The sequence below is a fragment of the Thermochaetoides thermophila genome (assembly GCF_000221225.1).
Source record: "Thermochaetoides thermophila DSM 1495 unplaced genomic scaffold scf7180000011819, whole genome shotgun sequence".
NCBI lineage: Eukaryota > Fungi > Ascomycota > Sordariomycetes > Sordariales > Chaetomiaceae > Thermochaetoides > Thermochaetoides thermophila.
This window is the reverse complement of record NW_006383035.1, coordinates 993,515-1,013,307: the sequence shown is the minus strand read 5'-3', so window position 1 is coordinate 1,013,307 and position 19,793 is coordinate 993,515. Positions and strand designations below refer to the sequence as shown.

At 51.4% G+C, this 19,793-nt stretch overlaps 7 protein-coding genes across 7 annotated transcripts; 3 read left to right on the top strand and 4 right to left on the bottom strand.

Annotated features, from left to right (window-relative positions):
• Nucleotides 1-1,622: 1,622 nt before the first annotated feature.
• CTHT_0050190 (uncharacterized protein) lies at nt 1,623-4,649 on the top strand (the record flags this gene model as incomplete). The annotated part of the gene is made up of 5 exons (XM_006695304.1): nt 1,623-1,783; nt 1,842-1,896; nt 1,963-2,481; nt 2,544-2,705; nt 2,796-4,649. The coding sequence occupies 5 exons, from the start codon at nt 1,623-1,625 to the stop codon at nt 4,647-4,649; spliced, it is 2,751 nt and encodes a 916-aa protein (XP_006695367.1).
• Nucleotides 4,650-5,276: 627 nt separating this feature from the next.
• CTHT_0050180 (uncharacterized protein) lies at nt 5,277-5,675 on the bottom strand (the record flags this gene model as incomplete). The annotated part of the gene is made up of 1 exon (XM_006695303.1): nt 5,277-5,675. The coding sequence occupies one exon, from the start codon at nt 5,673-5,675 to the stop codon at nt 5,277-5,279; it is 399 nt and encodes a 132-aa protein (XP_006695366.1).
• Nucleotides 5,676-6,456: 781 nt separating this feature from the next.
• CTHT_0050170 (putative fatty acid protein) lies at nt 6,457-7,924 on the bottom strand (the record flags this gene model as incomplete). Its single annotated transcript, XM_006695302.1, has 2 exons — nt 6,457-7,742; nt 7,816-7,924. The coding sequence occupies 2 exons, from the start codon at nt 7,922-7,924 to the stop codon at nt 6,457-6,459; spliced, it is 1,395 nt and encodes a 464-aa protein (XP_006695365.1).
• A 2,364-nt stretch (nt 7,925-10,288) lies between these two features.
• CTHT_0050160 (uncharacterized protein) lies at nt 10,289-10,724 on the bottom strand (the record flags this gene model as incomplete). Its single annotated transcript, XM_006695301.1, has 2 exons — nt 10,289-10,501; nt 10,581-10,724. The coding sequence occupies 2 exons, from the start codon at nt 10,722-10,724 to the stop codon at nt 10,289-10,291; spliced, it is 357 nt and encodes a 118-aa protein (XP_006695364.1).
• Nucleotides 10,725-11,831: 1,107 nt separating this feature from the next.
• On the top strand, nt 11,832-12,909 carry CTHT_0050150 (uncharacterized protein; the record flags this gene model as incomplete). The annotated part of the gene is made up of 2 exons (XM_006695300.1): nt 11,832-12,406; nt 12,465-12,909. The coding sequence occupies 2 exons, from the start codon at nt 11,832-11,834 to the stop codon at nt 12,907-12,909; spliced, it is 1,020 nt and encodes a 339-aa protein (XP_006695363.1).
• Nucleotides 12,910-13,635: 726 nt separating this feature from the next.
• CTHT_0050140 (uncharacterized protein) lies at nt 13,636-15,099 on the top strand (the record flags this gene model as incomplete). The annotated part of the gene is made up of 1 exon (XM_006695299.1): nt 13,636-15,099. One exon carries the CDS (start codon nt 13,636-13,638, stop codon nt 15,097-15,099), a length of 1,464 nt encoding a protein of 487 aa, XP_006695362.1.
• A 1,775-nt stretch (nt 15,100-16,874) lies between these two features.
• Nucleotides 16,875-18,046, bottom strand: CTHT_0050130 (putative cellulose binding protein; the record flags this gene model as incomplete). The annotated part of the gene is made up of 5 exons (XM_006695298.1): nt 16,875-16,883; nt 16,948-17,046; nt 17,104-17,367; nt 17,424-17,603; nt 17,666-18,046. 5 exons carry the CDS (start codon nt 18,044-18,046, stop codon nt 16,875-16,877), a joined length of 933 nt encoding a protein of 310 aa, XP_006695361.1.
• Between the last annotated feature and the right edge of the window lie 1,747 nt (nt 18,047-19,793).

Genomic DNA, 19,793 nt, shown 5'->3' with positions numbered 1-19,793 from the left:
ACAAATGCGAAGTTTGCCCGGATGCAACGCTAACAATGAAGCTCGTAGGGTTGCAGCCTGCTTCAATTGCATCTCTGACTTGCTTGTGCGAAGTGGGGAGCTGAACGTCGGGGATGTTGCTCTGCTTGAAGGATCTGACTCGGGGATCGGACACAGCAGGAAACGACACATCAACGACTCGGCTCCCGCTCACTTCTCGAATCTGGGTGATGTGATTGATAGCCACATGCAGGAGGAGCATTCATTACACATTCAGCCCAGTCAACAATGAAAACATAATCGGTGAGGGATGGAGAAGCCCAGGAAGTCCTGGAGAGTCACGTCCAAAACGAAAGGCCCGTGTTGTGCAAACACCATTGGAGTTCTCAGGGCGGCGCTGAACTCTTTCAAGAAACCACGCTACGAAGGCAACGTTTACCTAATAATGCTTCTTAGCATCTCTGTTGATGCGCTTATGTAAGTTGCATGTAGAAGGGCTTCCACGGCGCGAGGGGGCTTTTGTAAGTGGACGAGATCAGAGGTTGGGCGCCTAGAGAAGAATGGAGAGAATCTCGATCTTGCGTATCGCGCTATTAGGGTTAAGGAAAGGTATCGGTGAACAGACAACGGACTGAATTCTTAAAGTTTGCGATAGCTGTCACTATGCTCACAACCGAGTCATTTGAGGCCCTAGGAGCAGGTTCGAATCCCTTCGGAGTTGAGACTCTACGAGGGTTCCCCTAGCATAAAAGGCTAGAACAACAGCTCGGAAAGCTGGTTCCAATTTCCGAGGCACACCTCAACCCTCCAGCTGTTTTTATTTTTTTTTTTTTAAAAAAAGGCTACCGCGGAAAACGGCCAATGACTGATAGCGAAATCAGTGCGCTGACAGGCCAACACCGTCCACTTTACAAGGAACGGTCGGCTTCCATCTGCCTGGCCGTCGCTCTCCTGTCATCCCGCTGTCCCTGTCCCGCAGATTGCCCTTACCCTCTACCCGGAAACATGGATTTAGGGATATTCGCCAGTCTAGGGCGATGTCGGGTGATGGGGATGTCAACGAAGCAACCGTTACTGAAATGGCAGATATCCCGCACAGCCGCTCAGCTGAACTGGGATCCTTCCACCAGGGATGCCAAAAAAAACATCAAACATCTTGGCGTTCTGACATCCAACTGCCGATGGCTAGGTGCAAGTGACAAGTCTTTATCATGCTTGCCGCCAGGATCTTCTTTGGGGAAAGCTCCCCGCACTCGATTGTTCCTTGTCCAGAGCCTTCGCTCAGACACTGCACTGGCAAGGACCCTCTCTCGCCCATTGCCAGGACTCGACGAACCTTTAGTCTCTGTGGCTAGGGTTGACCTTCGCCGCCCGTGGCCTAGACGGTTCGATTGCGTTGATCTTATACTACACTTCAGGTGTCAGGTGTTGGCCACCCTTCACATCACGACTTTGAAGAACCGAAACCCTTCTACTGCCCAGGTCCATTCCTGCGGTAGAGCTCTGCGTTTCCTGCGCTTTCTGCGCTCTATTCTGCATTCTCGGCCGTTAGGTTTTGATGGCCACAACACCTCTGTTGATCCACTCATCGAGACTTGCAATCCGAAGACAAAAACAGTGACTAATTACTAGAGCGCGTAATCATGGCGGCCGACGCCGACCTGTTGACCCGTCTCGGGCAGGTCGTGCCAGTGACTTTCGAGCCAGCCCTGCTTGTTCTGAGTTACATCATCAGTCTTGTCGGTGCTGCTTCGACTCTCGAGCTCATTCATCGCAGGACCTCGAGGCGAGGTTATTACAACAAGTTCGTCTACATCCATCTGTTTTGCCATTTAAGCAGCAAGTTACTGACAGTTTGACAGTCTGCTGTTGTTTGGTGCTGCGGTAACTATGGGAGGTGTCGCAATCTGGAGCATGGTATGTTTTCAGACGATCATGCTCCCATTATCGAGTACACGCTCTTTGAACTGACAATTGCAATAGCATTACATTGGTAATCGAGCAACTATTCTTGCCAATGGCGATCCACGGCTGCAGATTGCGTACTCAGCTGGCGTCACGGTGGCCTCGTTCTTCGTCCCCATTGTAGTTTTACTTGTCGCCTTCTTCGTTGTCACGGGAGCCAAGGGCAACACGGCAAACGTAAGTTGGTGGCGGGTGTCAACATCAGGAATCTTGTCGGGAGGTGCCATCTGCGGCATGCACTACCTCGGAAATGCGTCAATCAGCAACTACCGACTGGGATATGCAACCTCTAACGTTGTTGGTTCCGTTGTCATTGCCGCGGCCGCAAGTACCATCGCTCTGGCATTGTTCTTCGTCTTCAAGAGCTCTTGGACGAACTCTTGGTGGAAGAGACTTAGTTGTGCTGTTGTATTGGCCGGGGCTGTCTCAGGGATGCACTGGTGCGCTGTCATGGGCACTAACTACACCCTGATTCATCTTGACTCCAGGAGCGATCTCAAAAGCCGCAACACGACTGTGATTGTAACTGCTGTTCTGGTAGGTATTATTCTTACTGGACCCAAAATCAAGCCCTAGGACTAACACACTTTCTCTTACAGTCGTTCTCTGCTTGCATGATCATTGCCGGGCTAGCCATCTATTCTGCCAGGGTACGGAAAGGATACGCCAACCGTGCGCAAAGGATCACGCTTGCTGCTGCTGTCTTCGATGACCAGAAACGCATTCTAGTCACACCCGACGGCTTGTTGCCGAGCGAGGTGGTTACTACGACCTTCTTACAAAAGGCGAGTGGCAGCTACATGTACTTGGCACCGAGTCGCTTCAACATCTTGCTGACTCATTTCTTGTAGACGGGCCACGAGAGATTCTCCACGACGCATCCGTTATTCCATTGGATCTTCCAGGCGTCTCGCAACTGGGGAGCTATCTCTACTCTTGTTGATAAGATGGTCCTTCACCTTGCCAACCTTCCTCACTACGGTCGCAACGTCCGAACTGCCATTGAATTGGTCGACAAGGAAGGACATATCATTGAGAACTACGAAACCATCTTCTGCGAGCTGTTTTGCGTTGCTGCGGCAGCCTTGGCTCGGCAGATGAATGAACGGCTTGCCAATGTCGGAATGCTTTGGGATGAGATTCTCACGACGGGCGGTCACGTGTTGAATGACTCGGGCAGTTCAGTCTCGAGCTCACATAACGTGCGGCGTGATGAAAATACCAAGAAGGAAAGGCGCGACCATCTGGATCTGCTCGAAAAAGGAGAGGCTCAGCCGGAGATGCTTAAGCACGGCCATCTCATGTTTCTTGTTCGCCGCGTTGACAACGCCCAGGCCGAACATCTCGCCGCAGCAGGATACCTGTTTGCTGAACCTCGCCAGGTAGCTCACATTATCGGGGACAGGATGCAGATCCGAGTAAAGGACTTCGAGCTGAAGCTGAGGAGCATGGAGCGATATGCCCGGGGTAGCATGTTGGCTCCCGGCGTCCATTTGGGTCTCTTCGCCGTCAGAACTCAGTTCCATCAGGCTGGATTTGACGTTTTGGTTAGGCGAGAGGCCAGGAATTTGCTTCCAAGCATGGAACTGCCTCTTGATCGTTTGGAGCAGCATCACATCGACTTTCTCCGCAGCTTTCATGGGGTCTCGATGGCTGCAGCTCTCCACCGACTTGACCGTGTGAGTGTGGCTGATCCTCGAGGCACGAGCTTTGCAGCAATTCTGCGCGATGCGATCCGAAATTTGAAGACATCGGTGCAGGATGCGGTGTTCAACAGCGCCAAACTTGTTCCTAAAATCGTGCAAGTCCCCTGCATACCATTGTCGTCCGATTCCCGGCCAGCGACATGCTCCATGATCGTCTTCAGCATTATGATACCAATTCACGTACGCGTAGAAGCTCCTGCCTACGAGTTCATCCCTTTGCAGTTCTTCAAAGTGCAGCAGATGGTCTACAAGAACTGTCCGCACAAGGCTGCCTTTGTTCGTTCAATGCATCGCACCATATCACCGTTGCTGAACATGACTTCAACTGTCGATATATCCTCTCAGTCAAAGTCATTGTTCAGCCGGCTCAAGGACTTTCTGCTTTTTGGGTCCTGGCAAGGGAAGGACTCCGCAATCCATACCGCGTACAATCGCCTTCGGAGACGCAAGTCGCGTGGTCATGACACGACTCTCCTGTCACCCAGCCGCGAACACGTCGCGTTGACTTCGTGCAATCAGAGCGCAGTATCACTTCCCCTATACAACAGAACGACTTCAGACGATCAGGGGGTCTCCGGCTTGGCCAATGTTCGCGCAGATCTTAAAAACCCTCCCGAAATTTCCGTTACGGAGCTCATTGACCCTATTTTCCCGACATGGCCACTACCCCCTCCGTCTAAGGCGTCGTTCGGTGGGATTATGATCTCCCAGGAGGTCACAGTGGATGTTGAGGTCGCCAACAATGGAGGTCCGAACGGGGACAAATCATCGGACAATGACTCGGATGTCGGACGCAAAAAGAGCATTCGGGCCTTGCCGAGCGCTGCGAATGCCCCTATCCCGGTTCCTTTTGACCAAGCCATCGAGATGTGCGATGTGTCAGCTGTTCTTGGAATCGGCGCATCAACGGTGCAGGTTGCCAAGGAGGACGATGACGTCATAAGGACGTTTGTTGACGATCTGTTTTCGACTTGTCTTGATACCCCTAAGCGCACGTGAATGGCTTCAAGTCAAATTTGACGACGGAAGTGCATGATGATGCTTGATTTAGCCGGTCATATCAGTTTAATTTATCAGTACATTACATGTTTGGAAAACTACTCAAGGAGGATTTTGGGAATAGAGGGAAGGTATTCGATGGATGATGATAAAAGAAATATATCATACATGGACAGTGACCAAATTCTTACACTAAGATCAGGTATACTCAAAAAGGGAACGGTCACATCGACCACCAAAAGCGGTTGCACAATAGTAAAGGTATGAACAGGAGTACTACTACTTAATGAACAAAACCATTAATTGCAATTGCAAGCTGTTCTAGTATTGACCATCCCGTTCAGCCAATGTAATTATTCTGAGGTACTGTAGTACGTACCTGTCCTTCAGGGGCTGGAACGCTGGAAGATCACATTAACTCCACATTATTGACCTTGCAATCGCCGTCGGTGCACCCTTTCATTCTGACGACCAAGGGATAGGAACAGAGCTGACGTGGGCTCTGTTCTTCCAACAAGCTGCTTATTGGTCAGAAGGGCACCCATTAAGTCGTTACTAGCGGTGCAAAGGACCATAGGCTGCCAGCGACGTCATTGCCTCGATATTGATAGTGCAATGGTTGCGCATTTAGTTGCTGGTGGCACCAGCGGTGACGACGGACACTCCAGAGGGAAGGGTGACGCCGGAGGGGATGGAGGCACCGCTGGGAATGGTGACGGTGACCTGACGGCGCTCAGCAGCGGCAGTGGTGCCGGCGGCAGTGACAACCGATACGCCAGAGGGGAGGGTCACGCCGGAGGGGCTGGTGGCGCCTGAAGGGACGGTAATGGTGACCTGGCGGCGGTTGGCGTTGCCCTGGACCGTGTTGGTCGTGGCGCCGGCCGTGACGACCGAGACGCCGCTGGGCAGCGTAGCACCCGAGGGCAGAGTAGCTCCCGACGGGACGGTGATGGTCACCTGCCCGAATGTGACAGGGAGGAGAGCGTAGGCGAGGAAGAAGATTAAAGCGATCTTGACGAGGACCATTTTGGTAAGTTTAATGCGTGCTTGGTGCTGAAACAAAACAGGAAGCAAGTGAAGGAGTTATTATCATTGCTCTAATTTATACTTTTAGCTTTGACAACGCAAAAGTGTAGCTTCCATCATGCTTACTTCCAGTTGGACGCGTTTGCAGCCGTCGCTATGATGGCATTGGAACTATGTTTAAGCTCCGTGCGTTACTATGGCTACACGTAGTCAACCCACATGTCACGTAGTCAATCTAGTGCCAGAGTCCTGGGGAAAGGCTTAATTGAACGATGGTCATCGGCTTCCAGTAAGCATAACAGTGGAAATCATGCCGCCTGTCACGCGCCGCGCAACAGCAAATTTATCTTTACCGTTGCTATGGAGACCTCTATTAAGGGATGAGCTGAGTAATTTGCGCGCTTAAGCAGATGCAAACATTCTGTTCACGACGACGTCATAGTCCGCACAGAGGGAATGAGAAGTCGTGAGTGCAATCGGTTGGAAAGAGTGGATGGTGATCTCGAGCATGTGACAAAGTCAGCTCGAAATGCGCTGCCCTGAACAGCCTAAATACGTACTTAGCCGGAGTGTTACAAAGCCCCTTGGAGAAGAGCAAAACGGCAAAAACACTTGGCAGATGGCAGCTTTTGAGATATACTCGATTAGATATTGGTTGAAATTGGTATTAGGTTATCTACAAGCTACGCCGCCTTCTTGACTCTAGGACTGATCAGGCATGTCGCAGGCATCACGCATCGACATTCATCCGCTTCCCGCACTGTTGTCTAAACCTCCATATTCAGTTCTTTAGATCAACCTCCTTCTGCCGTGGCTTCACCCTGATATAAAAGTCGATCGGGCGAATGTTGAACCATCCATCCTGCATAAATTCGTAGTTCTTATCCGCCGCCTCAAAGTCGAACGAGCGGATGAGTAGCGTCGTGACAACCATCAGCCAGTCCCACGCCCAGTTCTTCCCAATGCACTCGCGCATTCCATTGCCAAAAAACTTCTTCACGCCCTCCGGCATGGCGGCGAAACTCTCGCACATCATACGTTCTGGCTTGAAGGCCTCAGGGTCCTCGAACACGGCTGGGTCGCGGTTTACTCCCGCCAGGACGATAATCATAGTCTGGTTGTGAGGTACTGAGTATTTGCCCCCGGCCAACAGGACAGGTGACTTGTCCCCTTCTTTAGGAATGGGCTCGATGTTGAACCCTGGAGCGGCGCACGACAGACGTAGAGTCTCTCTGACCACGCCCATGATGTAGTGAAGCTGGGGGAGATGGTCATGCTGAAAAGGTTCGTCACTAAGGACTGTGTCAATCTCTTCCCTTGCCTTAGCCACAACCGCAGGGTTATGGATGAGGTAGTAGATGCACGCTGCAATAGCGCAGGGAGCTGTGCTGCTCCCAATGGGCATGGTGACGATCTCGTCTATGATCTCATTGTCTGTGAGGCCCTTGCCTGTTTCGGGATCCTTGCCATTCATGAGCGCCCAGAGGAGATCGTGCCGGTCACAAGGATGCTCTCGGCGATGCTTGACCACTTCTGCGGCAAAGTCGCGCATCACTTTGGTGGCTTTTTTGAACTTCCTGCCATACACCAGCCAGTTGAGGAGCTTGGGTCTTGTTGGCCGCTTCATCGCTTCGGATGTCGCGTCCTCCATGGCTTGGATCACGGGATGCTCAGGGCCGTTGATGTTATTCACCTTCATGCCATATAAGGACAAGACGGTTGCTTCGAAGCTCAGTCTGTTAAGGTCTCTTAACGGCTGGATAGGAGTGTCTGGGTCGACGGAAGTCCATTTTGCTACGAGTTCTTCTGTCGTTGTGACAAAGTGATCGAAAAGCTCAGCTACTGACTCCTGAGAAAGTTTGGGCGCAATTATCCGGTGAGCGATTCCCCAGCATTCCTCGTGGTGGTAGGCAGTAAAGAGAGAGCTGTTGACGGAATAACGGATCTCGACGATGGGACCAGTCACGGCCTTGTGGAATCGCTTCTCGTCGCAGAGTTCCTGGGCCAGAGCTGCGCTGGCGACGAAGACAATGTGGTGCCCCAGCACCTTGATCTCAAAAATCTCTCCTGTCCAGCCAAGTCGTGTCGTGTCAGTATCCAGTCAAGACCTCTGGCCGGTAGTTGCAGTGCCGCTACACACCATATTTTTCTGCCAACTTCTTCAGGGACCACCATGTGTTGTTTGAATCGACATCAAAGACGTTGCCCAGCAGGGGGACTCCAGGCGGACGGGGAATTGGTGTCGACATCCTGGCTGGTGAAGTTTGACCTCGCTCTCTAGTTCGCCCAACACAAAGATTTAAAAAGAGACCCAAGAGTCGGTGATCAACATCTTTTGCTCTCTCCTGGAAACTACAAACAGTTATATCCTCTCTTTAGCGGAGGAACACAGCTTACAGCGAGAAACATGACGCATCGGTGGCTGGAAACTATGTTGATTGAAGCAAGGTACGTTGTTGGTGCCAAGACAACGTATGCTGCCGCTGGCCATGCAACTAGTCTCGGTGATCAGCGCTGACAGCCAGTCAGAGATGGTCTTGAGACAGCCGCAGATCAACATGCCACAGCGAGCTGAATCTTGCATGCAATTTCCCTCTGGTTTGTTTCGTTGTTAATGCAAGATTTTAGGACACAACTCATCCACAAAACAAGCATTCTTTGAGCAAAACAGTGGTACCACAGAAGATCCTAATACTGTGCATCCTATGTATCCAATGTCGTGTATGGTAACTTGCATTTTGTCGAGTGTCAAGGCTAAGAATTATACCGATGTTGTGAAATTGTATATTTGACAATCTGATATCGCAAGTAGTCCGCCAATATAAAAACACAGCGACCAGTTTCTAAGTCCCACCATGTCCTTCACGAGGCTTTTCCAGTTCTTTTCCTTCCTACTATGGAAACACCACAGCTCATCTTATAATCGTAGTTCGCGCGAGTGAAATGCCCCTCGTGCCCACATGTTCGCCCATAGGACTCTTGTAGATGAAACGGATGATGGGCTCCGTGTCGATTGCTCAAATGTCACCACAGCCAACATTTGCTGAAAACCCCTTTTTCTTCACTTTATCGCTAACTTCTCCACAAAGGCGCACGTGCCATGCTTTAAAGGAGCGTCATGTGACCCGCCTGTAGCCCGATTACCCTGCAAAAGATATTAGCTCGGTTCATGTGTCTCAAGCGTTGAACAGTATCAGCTCTAAACCTACCATGCGTTATCGATAGGCGCCTCTAGAAGACTCTCCATCAGTGATCAACCAGAGGCAATGCAACGCTCGCGCGGTTCTCAAAAGTAGACCTATCGCAGTAGAAGGCGCGATCGGCCATAGCACTGGCTGTGCCGTTACCGGCTGGTTCTTGTACATCCAGCAAAGGTGACATTGGTGGTTGAAGGTGCAGTAGGAGAGGCGGTATTAGAGGGATAAGGAACAACACCAACGCTGAAGAGGACTGAAAAGCTAGACGGGTAATGTATGCGCAAGCATGGTGAACAGTTGTTCAAAACATGAAGGTCTAATTATCACTCATCGTTGACTGCTATAAACTGCTGCGATCGAGCCTGGGCTGCCTGAACTGGAGCTGAATAGTCACCGAGGGCTTTGATGGAAATACCAGAACCATCGCGACTTTAACACTAGCAGGGCTCTTTTCAACAACCCTGACATGTTGCATTATATCATGGTTTCCCAGTCTCTGAGCTTATTGGCTTTCTCTCTGTGATAATAGAGCACTTAATACGTTTGCATTGCCACTAGAGACCCGGCCGGGGGGGCATGGTCAGCCTTTGCGTCGAGTTTAGCCCAAAACATTTATGGGATTCTAGACAAAATTAAAAAGTGACCTTGTGAGATGCCTTGAAAGGGGACCATCAGGGGTCTCCGTTCGTACAGAGAACAGTGTGTGATTTTTTTTCACTACGTATATAGGAAGACCGAGGGATGGGGTTAGAATTCAGAGTGAAGGATGACAGCCGCATGGGAGAGAACCCTGAACTCTGGCATCGCATTGTATTCATTTGAGTTGCCTTCAGTCTTTAGGCCTGGGCATGTCGCACGGTGATTGGTTGCCGATCAACCAGATCATTTGTGAGGGAAAGGATCTGTGAGGGAGTCGTTGAACTCAATGTCAACGTGACTTACTTGTAGTGGCTTGCCCCACTCTGCGAGTCGCTTTAGGATAGAAGTGTGGATGGCACATTTTCGACGGGGTATCACGCGTCAACGAAGGTGTGGTCTCTGTTGTGTCAGTAGCGAAGTCCCAACCAGTTGTCCAAAGCACATTCACCTTGACAGCATGCCACATTGAGTCACTTTTCCTAGATTCCATCTCAACGCTTCTGTTTCGCTTAGTCGCTTGCGTTGAATATGATTTCTCCAGACTTGGGATCACTGTGGTAGTATGCCCGACAGCAATTGTCAGTCTTCCGAATAGATATGACGTGTTAAACAAAGCTTGTCGAGTATATTGTATGGGAAAATCTAGCTGCTACTATAGGAACGCTTGCGATGGGCATGTGCGTAGATATTGGATAAGCTTGACAAATCAGGTTTGTATCTCCTCCACCCTTCAATCAGACCCAACTTTTTACTCCCTCATCTACCTCACAAACAACATTACAGCCGCCCGCGCTTGGCAAAGGCCAGAGCAAGCCAGCCGCCGATCAGGCAGAGCCCACCAAGTGGCGTGACAGGTCCCAAGTATCGGAAGCGCTCCGAGTCCAGCACGAGGAGGTAGAGACTGCCCGAGAACATGGTGATGCCTGTGGCGAAGAGGCTTCCTGCAACAGGGTAATTGCTGGCAGCAAGCATGGCGACGGAGTGAATTAGCTGGAGCGTACAAGCAGCGTTAGCGGTCCACTATGTTGATGCCGTAGGATCCTCTCCTCTTGTGCGGTCCTTAACCTACCTGGTATTGCGCGGCAGTTCCCCAGTTGGCCAGCTTCCTCGGGTCAGTAATGCGGTTTTTAAGACCATGGGCCCCAAACGCCCCGAGCGCAATGGCAGACGCGCCAAAGAGGGCACCGGCTTTCCAGATCAGGAGGCTGGTCATTTCGTCCTGCTGAGATTGAGTACTTAGATCTGCTTCTGGTCTTGGAAGTAACGGCGTAGTCTCCTGGGCTTGATCGCCGCTTGGCATGGGACAAGGAGAGGTGAAGACGCAGATGGGAATGAAGTCGCAAAGGCCGAACGTTCCTGGGGTGTGCTGTCTCCGGGGTGAAATTAATTAAGCGCCGGAAGGGTCGCTGCGGGAAGTGGGGCCGAGGTTTGCTCTTGGCAATTCTCCGGTGCCTCCATCCAGGAACCTGATATGACGTCATTGTCCATTGACCGTTGGGAGAAGCTTTGTTCTTCAACATCGTTAGACTCTGAGATTGTGACGTTGGAGCTACTAACGCAGGTAGTCTGAGGAGGAGGTTGACAGCACTTATGATGCCTTTGCTTTAGATAGGTAATTAAGGAATAGCGGTACAGTGATTAGATCAGAGGAGATCTGTCTCATACCCTCTTCACAGGCTCTAAAGTTTTAGGTTCAACGCACAAACTCTTCTGGCATCATGACTGAGCTACGTCCAAGCTTGTTGTTGATTTTTGATAGCGCACTCTCAATCGGTATTGGCGGCAATTGTTTTCCACAAGGCTGCTGTCTCACTCTCTTCCAAGTCTTGTAGAATACCTGAACTTGACTGGTGGTGCTACGGACCAGATCACAAAACGAACAAAAAGTCGGAAGCAATGCATTGTACCTTTGAAGTCATAAAGCAGTGAGACGCAGCCATGCCCGACATCCAGAGCATGGTGACGAGTTTGGTTGGCAACAAGTGCAGCATCACTGCATTTGTAACGAAGGGGGAACCCGGAAAATGAGGGGGTTCAGCATGAAGACCCAGAGTCGATCATGCAAGGTAAGTACCCCCGCATTCTGCGTGCGGCTGCCCTTGCCGACTTACCGAAACGGCCAAAATCTCATTATCGACTTGATCCCCTGAGCAGCAGGATCTGTTCACTCCTTAACTACTTTACACACAGCAACGCATCCTAAAACAATCGCTAACCATCGTGAATGAATTACGGTCTTATCGTTTTACTGACTAAACTTGTATCCTAGCCAACATTACTACGAACATACCTAGCTTTCTCCTTAGCTCCCTTTTAAACAATGCTCGACTTAACACTTATCCCTCCCGATGGCGTCTGGGTTCCCTCCCCAACCTTCTTCTTGCCCTCCCCAACCGAAGGCACATACCCCGACCCAACCCAACCAGCACGCATCCAACGCGCCGTCGATGTCGAGACGCAAGTTGCTCATAGCATCTTTCTCGCTCGCTCTGGCGTCACAGGCATCGTTCTGCTTGGCTCAACAGGCGAAGCGATCCACCTCACCCGCTCGGAACGCAGCGCCCTTGTCTCAGCCGTCCGTCGCGGTCTCCAAGATGCCGGATTCCCAGACTATCCGCTCATGGCTGGTGTGCTAACCAACGGACTGGAAGAGGCACTCGAGTGGTTGGATGACTACGCTCGGGCGGGTGTGCAATGGGGCCTGGTGCTGGCGCCGGGATATTTCGGGGCGTCGGTCGGACAGGAAGGGTTGGTGAAGTGGTATACGGCTGTCGCGGACAGGAGTCCGCTACCGATTTTGGTGTATAACTACCCGGGGGTTACGAATGGCGTGACGGTGTTGCCTGAGACGTATCGCGTCTTGGCGGACCATCCGAAGATTGTGGGGTGCAAGATGTGAGTGAACGTCGTTGTCTTTCGACTTATGTTGTGGAGCTGACGAGTTTGTGAGCAGGTCGCATGGCAACGTCTCCCATCACATCCAAGTCGCGCTTGACCCGGCCATTCACCACGACAAGTTCCGCGTCTTCAGCGGGCTCAGCAGTCAGCTAGGGCCTGTAGTCCTATTTGGAGCAGCCGGCGTTATCGACGGTCTCCCTGCCATCTTCCCCAAGACCGTAGTTCGGCTGATGCAGCTGGCTGAGAAGGCGAATACAAAAGGCTTGAAGGACGAAGAGAGGACCGAGCTTCAACGCCTGCAGTATGCCGTCAGCTTGGCTGAGGAGTTTGTCATGAGATATGGGATCATTGGCATCAAAGAGGCTGTCTTTCGCGTGGTTGGGTTTGGAAATCTTGAGGGAGGCCGTCTGCCCATTCCTGGGGAGTTGCCGGAGGGGGCTTGGGACAAGGTGAAAATGCTGTTCTTGCAGGCGATCGAGCTGACCGAGGCGAGTCTCTGATAGTATGTGGCCCGCTCGAGAGAAAACGCAAACACAACGGAGCTATTTGATATTTGTCAGGCTACACAAGATGCTTGCGGAAGTGAGACCTGAACCTTTGGAATAGACATCACTGGTAGAGATTTCCGGCCGCTTGTTTACCTGGACCTGTGTGCCAATCCTGCTGTTGTTTCTGGAATTGCATCCAGAGCCGTGCAAACGCATGAGCCGTGCTTAAGTGCTTACGCACCCTGCATCATCGACGTGGTGATTGCTGTGGTGAGAGCTGTGAATGGTTCTGAAGTGGAGGCCCCCCATTAGGCACAATGCCAAGCACGTAGAGCCTGCTGAGCAACGCTGCTATAACCAGGGCTCCAGCTGAATGAGCTGAGTGGGGCGTCAAGTCCCTGGAATGGCACCGCGCTGCGCCACACACTCTGATTCGCTGGTCGGAGCTCCATTTTTCGTGAGCGACGTGAACGCTGGCCAGTGGCAAGTCGCAATGCACGCGGTCCCAAGGCCGTTTTGCAAGCAGATCCCAGCGCCCCCGGGTTATCTGGCGACAGCTCCAGCCCCTAAACCACCACAGGATACCATCGCGCGCTTGGCGTCGATCCGAACAGATTGGCTGCATTTATTCTTGTGAAGCTCCTTGCAAGTTCAGCATGTCATCCCTTTGTTGTCTTACCTCTTCGTTCTCCTTTCCCCCTCCTCGCTTTACCCACCAACGCGTTTCCCCAGTCCAGAATGTCACCGAAACATCACGAACGCCAGTGTCAACGACAACCGTCCCGGTGGTCACACCTTGGCTTGCTGGCGCTGGCCGCCGCTGCCTCGTCCCGTCGAGTTGATCAATTGCCTTCCCTGAGCATCACAAAAGCACCCGCAAAGGTTCCTCCCGCCTTGCTAGCTCGCCGCGCGGGCGGCCCCTACGCTGCCACACTCATTAACGAGCAGACGGCCTACTTCACGAAGGTGCGAATCGGCACACCGCAGCAAGAAGTCACGCTTCATGTCGACACTGGTAGCAGCGACCTGTGGGTTTTGTGGACGCAAACAGATTTGTGCCTTGATGAGCAGCTGCAAGCAGAGTGGGGAATGTGCCTCGACACGTTTGAGCCGGAGCTCAGTAGGACGTACAAAACCGTGGATAGGGGAGGGTTTTCCATCCAGTATGTGGATGGGACGGGCGCTGCAGGAGACTACTTCTCTGATAACGTTGCCCTCGGCAATGGCATCCAGATTCAAGGCCTGCAAATGGGCATCGCGATCGAGAGCACCTGCAACTGGGGCATACTCGGCATCGGCTACTCGACCTCCGTCGCGGCCGACTACATCTACCCAAACATAATCGAGCTGATGCAGAACCAGAGCTACATCGCGACGAAAGCCTACAGCCTCTATCTCAACGACTACAGCGCCGCCACAGGGACCATCCTCTTTGGCGGCATCGACACAACCAAGTTCTACGGCGACTTGAAAGTTGTTCCCGTCCTAGGGCGTCGCGTTGACGACGGCTTCATTTACGACCACTTCGTTGTTTCCCTCACTAGCGTCACCTCCCACGCCGACGGTCAAGAAACAGTTCGGCTCACCTCCTCCGACGCCAACATTCCCGTCGTCCTCGACTCCGGCACATCCTTCGCTTATTTCCCCTCGACCATCACCAAGCCTCTGTACGACTCCCTTGGCGCATACGATGACACAACCTCCGAGTTCGGCTCCGGCGAGGTTTACGTCGACTGCAAGTACCGCAGCCAATCCGATCGCTACCTCTCCTTTCAGTTCAACGGCGCAGACGGGCCTGTCATCAGCGTCCCCGCGTCAGAGTACATCCTCGATGATCTGAAGCCATACATTCGCGCCGGGTTGTGGCCGCTTCCTGCGAACCTGCCGTTCTCGGATGTCTGTCGCATGGCTATTCGCACGCAGAACCAGTCACCACCATATATTGTCGGGGACTCGTTTCTCAGGAGTGCATATGTTGTGTATGATTTGGAGTATAATCGTGTTGGGCTGGCGCAGGCGAATACGAATGCCAATGGGTCAAATATTGTTGAGATTACAGGGCCAATCCAGTCGGTGAAGGGAGTACCCATGCCTGATGCGCTGCCGTGGATGACGAATGGTGCTTCTCATGAGGTCACGCTAACGGCTGGGGCTGTTGCATGTGTTGCTGGATTGGTGATGGGTTTTCTGAGTCTGGCATGAGGAGTAGTAACTCTGATTTGAGAATTTTGGTTGTAATTTCTCTGGATTATTTGCCACAAATTTCGTCGCATTTAGCGCGTTGATACCCCGTCGTTTTAGATACTACACGTCTGAAATCATGGCGTGGTTATAATGGTTAACATGGAGAGTTAGGGAAGATCTAAGAACAGGGTACACGTCTCTGGGATAGCATCTTCTGGGTGGTTAGACAAACGGGGATGAGAGATGGGAGTTAAGCACAAGTTCTCCAGATCTATAAGGATTTAATGACATTTAAGTTTCTCTTCCTGCCAGCATCTCCTCTTCAAGTTACTCCAAACTTTCTCAGCGCACCTGACACTTATGCTGCAGGCCCCAATTACTCAAACAGTGAGAAGCTTCTGGAAGCATTTGTCTGCGGTGTCCCTAGACACTCCAACAAAGCCTCGTTCAGATATCGGCATGCTTTCACTCCTCACTCTGCCGTTCCTTTCGTCTCTATAACCTGTTCCGAAAATTACTTGATGTCGTTGCAAACTGAGATTCTTTTAATCTTCATTTCCGTTGTGGCTGGCTTACAAGTCCACAAATTGGAGCTCTTGCCTCCTTCAGTATTTTGATAAACTGCCCGTGTCTCAGGTCAGCTTTTGTCGGCCTGACCCGGCTGTGCTTGAACGTATGCTCCTGGTACGAAGCTCAATGCAAATGTCCATGGACCAGAAAATGCAGGCTGTGACCACAACATGTCCCTTCTGGCTTATCCAGAATGCCCTTGGTATCGGCCAAAGCATGTCTTTGTTGATAAACCTCGTGAACTCTGGCTCCTGCTCCAGAAATTGTCTCTGATGGTCCAGATACCAGCTTGGGCAATGGTGTATGTGATTTTTGAGCCAATTAAGGACTCTGCCTGTGTCGGTCTTGTATAGCTGAACTCCTTGTTTTGATGAGAGATGCATGATACTGGTATGTAGGCAAAGAGAAAGCTGAGACAATTCGAGACAAGGCATTAGAAAGATGTAACTGAAGGCTGATGTTCACCAAAAACCGACACATGACTCAAATGGGGTGTCAACTTTTCAATATGTTTCTCCCTTTAACTGCTTGGAAGATTGAATTATGTACAACACAACACACAACATGGCATAAAGGAACTGGATAGTCTATATAAACAGGAATATCAGCCCCGGGAAACTGACTGTTCTCTCTGGAGATTTGGTCAGACGTGAGCACTAAAAAGATTATTGCATGTGCAATTGCTGCGCTTTGCCCCTGACGTGATTTTTAGTTCCCATTGAAGACCATGAAAGATACAACTGTTCAGAAATTTCATACTGCTCTGTCTGTTGTTGCCTGACCCAACATTAACTATGGCCCCAAAGTACTGAGACAAAGTGATACAAGGACACTGCAGCGTGGAGAATGGCCAAGACCTGTTCCAAACCAACTTCTCTATGAGAAAGGAAGCAGAGTTCAAGGGGTTTTGTCGTTGGACTATGTACGTGAGTATATTTACGGAACTCATCCAAAGCTATATACATAAAGGTATAATCATTGGGATCAAGACCATGTCGTTTGCCCCTTTTCATCCTCGAGTTTTTCTGGTGTTTCCCTCGCACTTTGAGGCGCATTGTGAATAAGCCCCTTTGTCTCCAAAGGACATAGATCTGGTTCAGTGGCAGTTCGTAGAGCCTTGATTCTGACCTGGGCCTCTGGGTCTAAGTCTGGTCAAGTGAGCTCAAGTCTCCAAATACGATTCAAAGACTTCGGCTTCCGGAGCCAAAAAGGTATGCTCTCATTTACAGGCACTGTTGGGAAATAAAACCGTTAGTTAATGTGGGCCACATGAGGACATCGATATCAGCATCATACCTGAGAGTACCAGTTGTTCTGGAAGCGGCAAGTTGAGCCACTCTGGCAGCATGTCGGGCCAGTCCAGCCCTGGCCGCCGCACTGGCCCCACTTGGGACTCTGTTCAAGCATCAGCAACTCTGATTCATTTTCTCAAACATAGGCAAAACCACATACGCAGTTGCTACCGCCACCATTCGAAGGCTGAGTAGGCTGGGAGCCACCAGCCGAAGTAGTCGGCGAGCCGCCACCACCGCCAGAGCTGCTGTTGAGCTTGCTGCGCACGAAGTTGAGCGCCTGCTGGCCGTACTTGACGCCGTATTGCTGGTGGGAGTTCGCGTCATTGCCTGTGCAGCAGTACGGGTCGGTGCTGTCGCAGTAATTCTGGATCTTGTCGGACGAATTGGAGCCACAGACGTAGCCACGGGGGCGGGCGGCGAACTATCATGTGTGTGAGTGTCGCTGATCTTTGAGAGATGCGGTTAAGAGGAACTTACACCCTGGGCAGTGCAAGTGCCGACGTTGTAAGGCAGACCGGCGACATAGCGGGGCGAGCCCATGAGAATGACGGCCTTGATGGCGTCCAGAGCGCTCTGGCTGATGGGAGGAGTGGTCGTGGTAATACCAGAGCCAGTGTCAGGTCCGCCGCAGACAGCGTTGTCCATGATTTGACCACCCTATGACTGTCAGGATGCCTCATGTCCCACAAGACCAGCCCAAGAGCCTATTATGAACTCACCTGAGAATAGCCAACCAGCACAAGCTTAGTGTTCGGGCACCTCTGATGAAAGCTGTTGACAGCATTGGCAACAGCCTGGGTGCCTTGCCTGGCTGAATCTCCATATTGAATACCACCGCAGCTGGCCTGGCCACCGCAGGCAGGGTAGTTGATGGCCTCGGACGTGGCGCCAGGGAAGGCCTGCAGGATGAGGTTGACGACTTGACCAGCAGTGCCATAGCCTGACGGGACGGTCGTCTCACGGGCGCCGAAGACGTGGATCTCGGGGCAGGATTGCCGGGCGACGAGCTCGGAGGCTTCAGTGGTGTCGACGGGAGAGCCGGCGACGAGAAGGGAGTGAGCCCAAAGGAGGAGGGCAGCAACCTTGGGTGAGGGCCACATGGTGACTGAGATTGCTGTCTGAGATAGAGGATTAAAGTTGAGGAGCAGTGGAGCAAGATGGATGATAGGGTATCTGCTGGAGAGGTGATGACCCCTATGACACGAAGTCGACCCAACCTTATATACCTCGACGTCCTCCAGTCAGTGCCCCTGGGCAAGCCAAACGATCGACGATGTTTCCCTGCGTTTGAGATGCATTGTTGATCCCCACGTTCGGTTCTGCTTGCCACATGAGTGGACTTCGAGAACATCCGAATGGCACACCCCTTGTGTTGCATTCCGCTGCTCCGCAACCAAATGAGGCTCACCGTCTCTATTCTTCCTGCAGCATAGCCATCAACCCCTCATTAAACAGGTTTCTCATGGAGTCTCTTGGACTGATTACCCGCTGATCTGGTCTTGTTGACACGCCGAGTCACAAAATAGCCGACAAGCTGCGTCTTGAGGCCAGGGCGCACTGCAGGACCGAAAAGGGCTTCCAGAAGGTCGCCATCTTGGTGGAGTTAGCCCCTAAGGAACACCGTTTTGTTTGACCTTGTCTGAATGTTTGCCGGTTAGCCTGGGCACAACGTTACGCTTGTTCTGGATCTATGAGCTAGGATTTGGGTGTTGTGGAGGCGTCATGTGATTCTTACCGCTTCCTACCAGCAACCATGTGACTTGCATGAAGGTTGGCCGACTGCAAGATCCCTTTTCCACATTTGTGCTACAAGCTCGATTTTAGTACCCGGTTCCTGTTTCAGGCGCATGCATTGCGGGGGAAGGGTTGACGGTCCTCGCTAGGGGGCATTCGTTGGGCTTGATGTGTCCGATTTAGCCTTTAGCCTAAATCCATACCCGTTTTCCGGTAGTACTTGGGCCAACAATGCATGGTCAATGGTAGCATTCCCCGGGTTTATCAACCGGTGCGGCTGGCTAGTTTCAAGTCTCGGATGAGCCTCGGACGTCGCATTCGACTGGTTGCCATAGCCAGCAACCGATAACCTGGGGTGCAGGTCAGCCCAGACGTGGAAGAAGCCGAAAGAGCAGTCGAGTATGGCGCTCAATTGTATTTTGGCAACTATTCGTGCAAGAATTTCCACTATCAATAAAGTTTGCGAGGGAGTTCAGTCGAAGAGCAAGATCATCTGTTGTTGTCATCAGGAACACGATGGATCCTGTAACAGCCCCAGACTCCACCACGGCCTGTCTCACTTGCCCGAAAAGGGGTGACTCACCCGACTCAATGATATTAGATATAGTTGCGAGATGAAGGATGCTGCCGACTTTCTAAGAACAACTTGATGTATTTCCACGATATAACTGGTTTGTTCCCTTGAATATTGGGCTCAATGACTCTGTGTGGTTGCATCTGCATGCAAGCCGCCTTGTATTCACTAAGCTCTGATCTCCCGTAGCGAGAAATATAATGATTTTTCGTCGAAAACAAATGAGGACTTAAGACCCTGCCACGATCATCGGTCAGGGAAACTGAATCGGCTTGAGCTTTCCAAAAGTGTGAACTATACTGGGGAAAGAGACCAGGTCAGAAAGCAATCTTGAGCGGTGAAAGCAAGATCTTTTTCCAAAATGAAGATCAGACCGGCTTGTAATAGGCCAATACACATGCAATTGACATCCAATAACATTCCATTTACATGCACAGTGGTCGGTTGCATTGTTCAATGATGCAGAACTTGGCTGTGGGAACGAGGAGAATACGTATTAGACCATGAGAGTTGCCGCCAGGTTGTGGAGGGTAATGTCA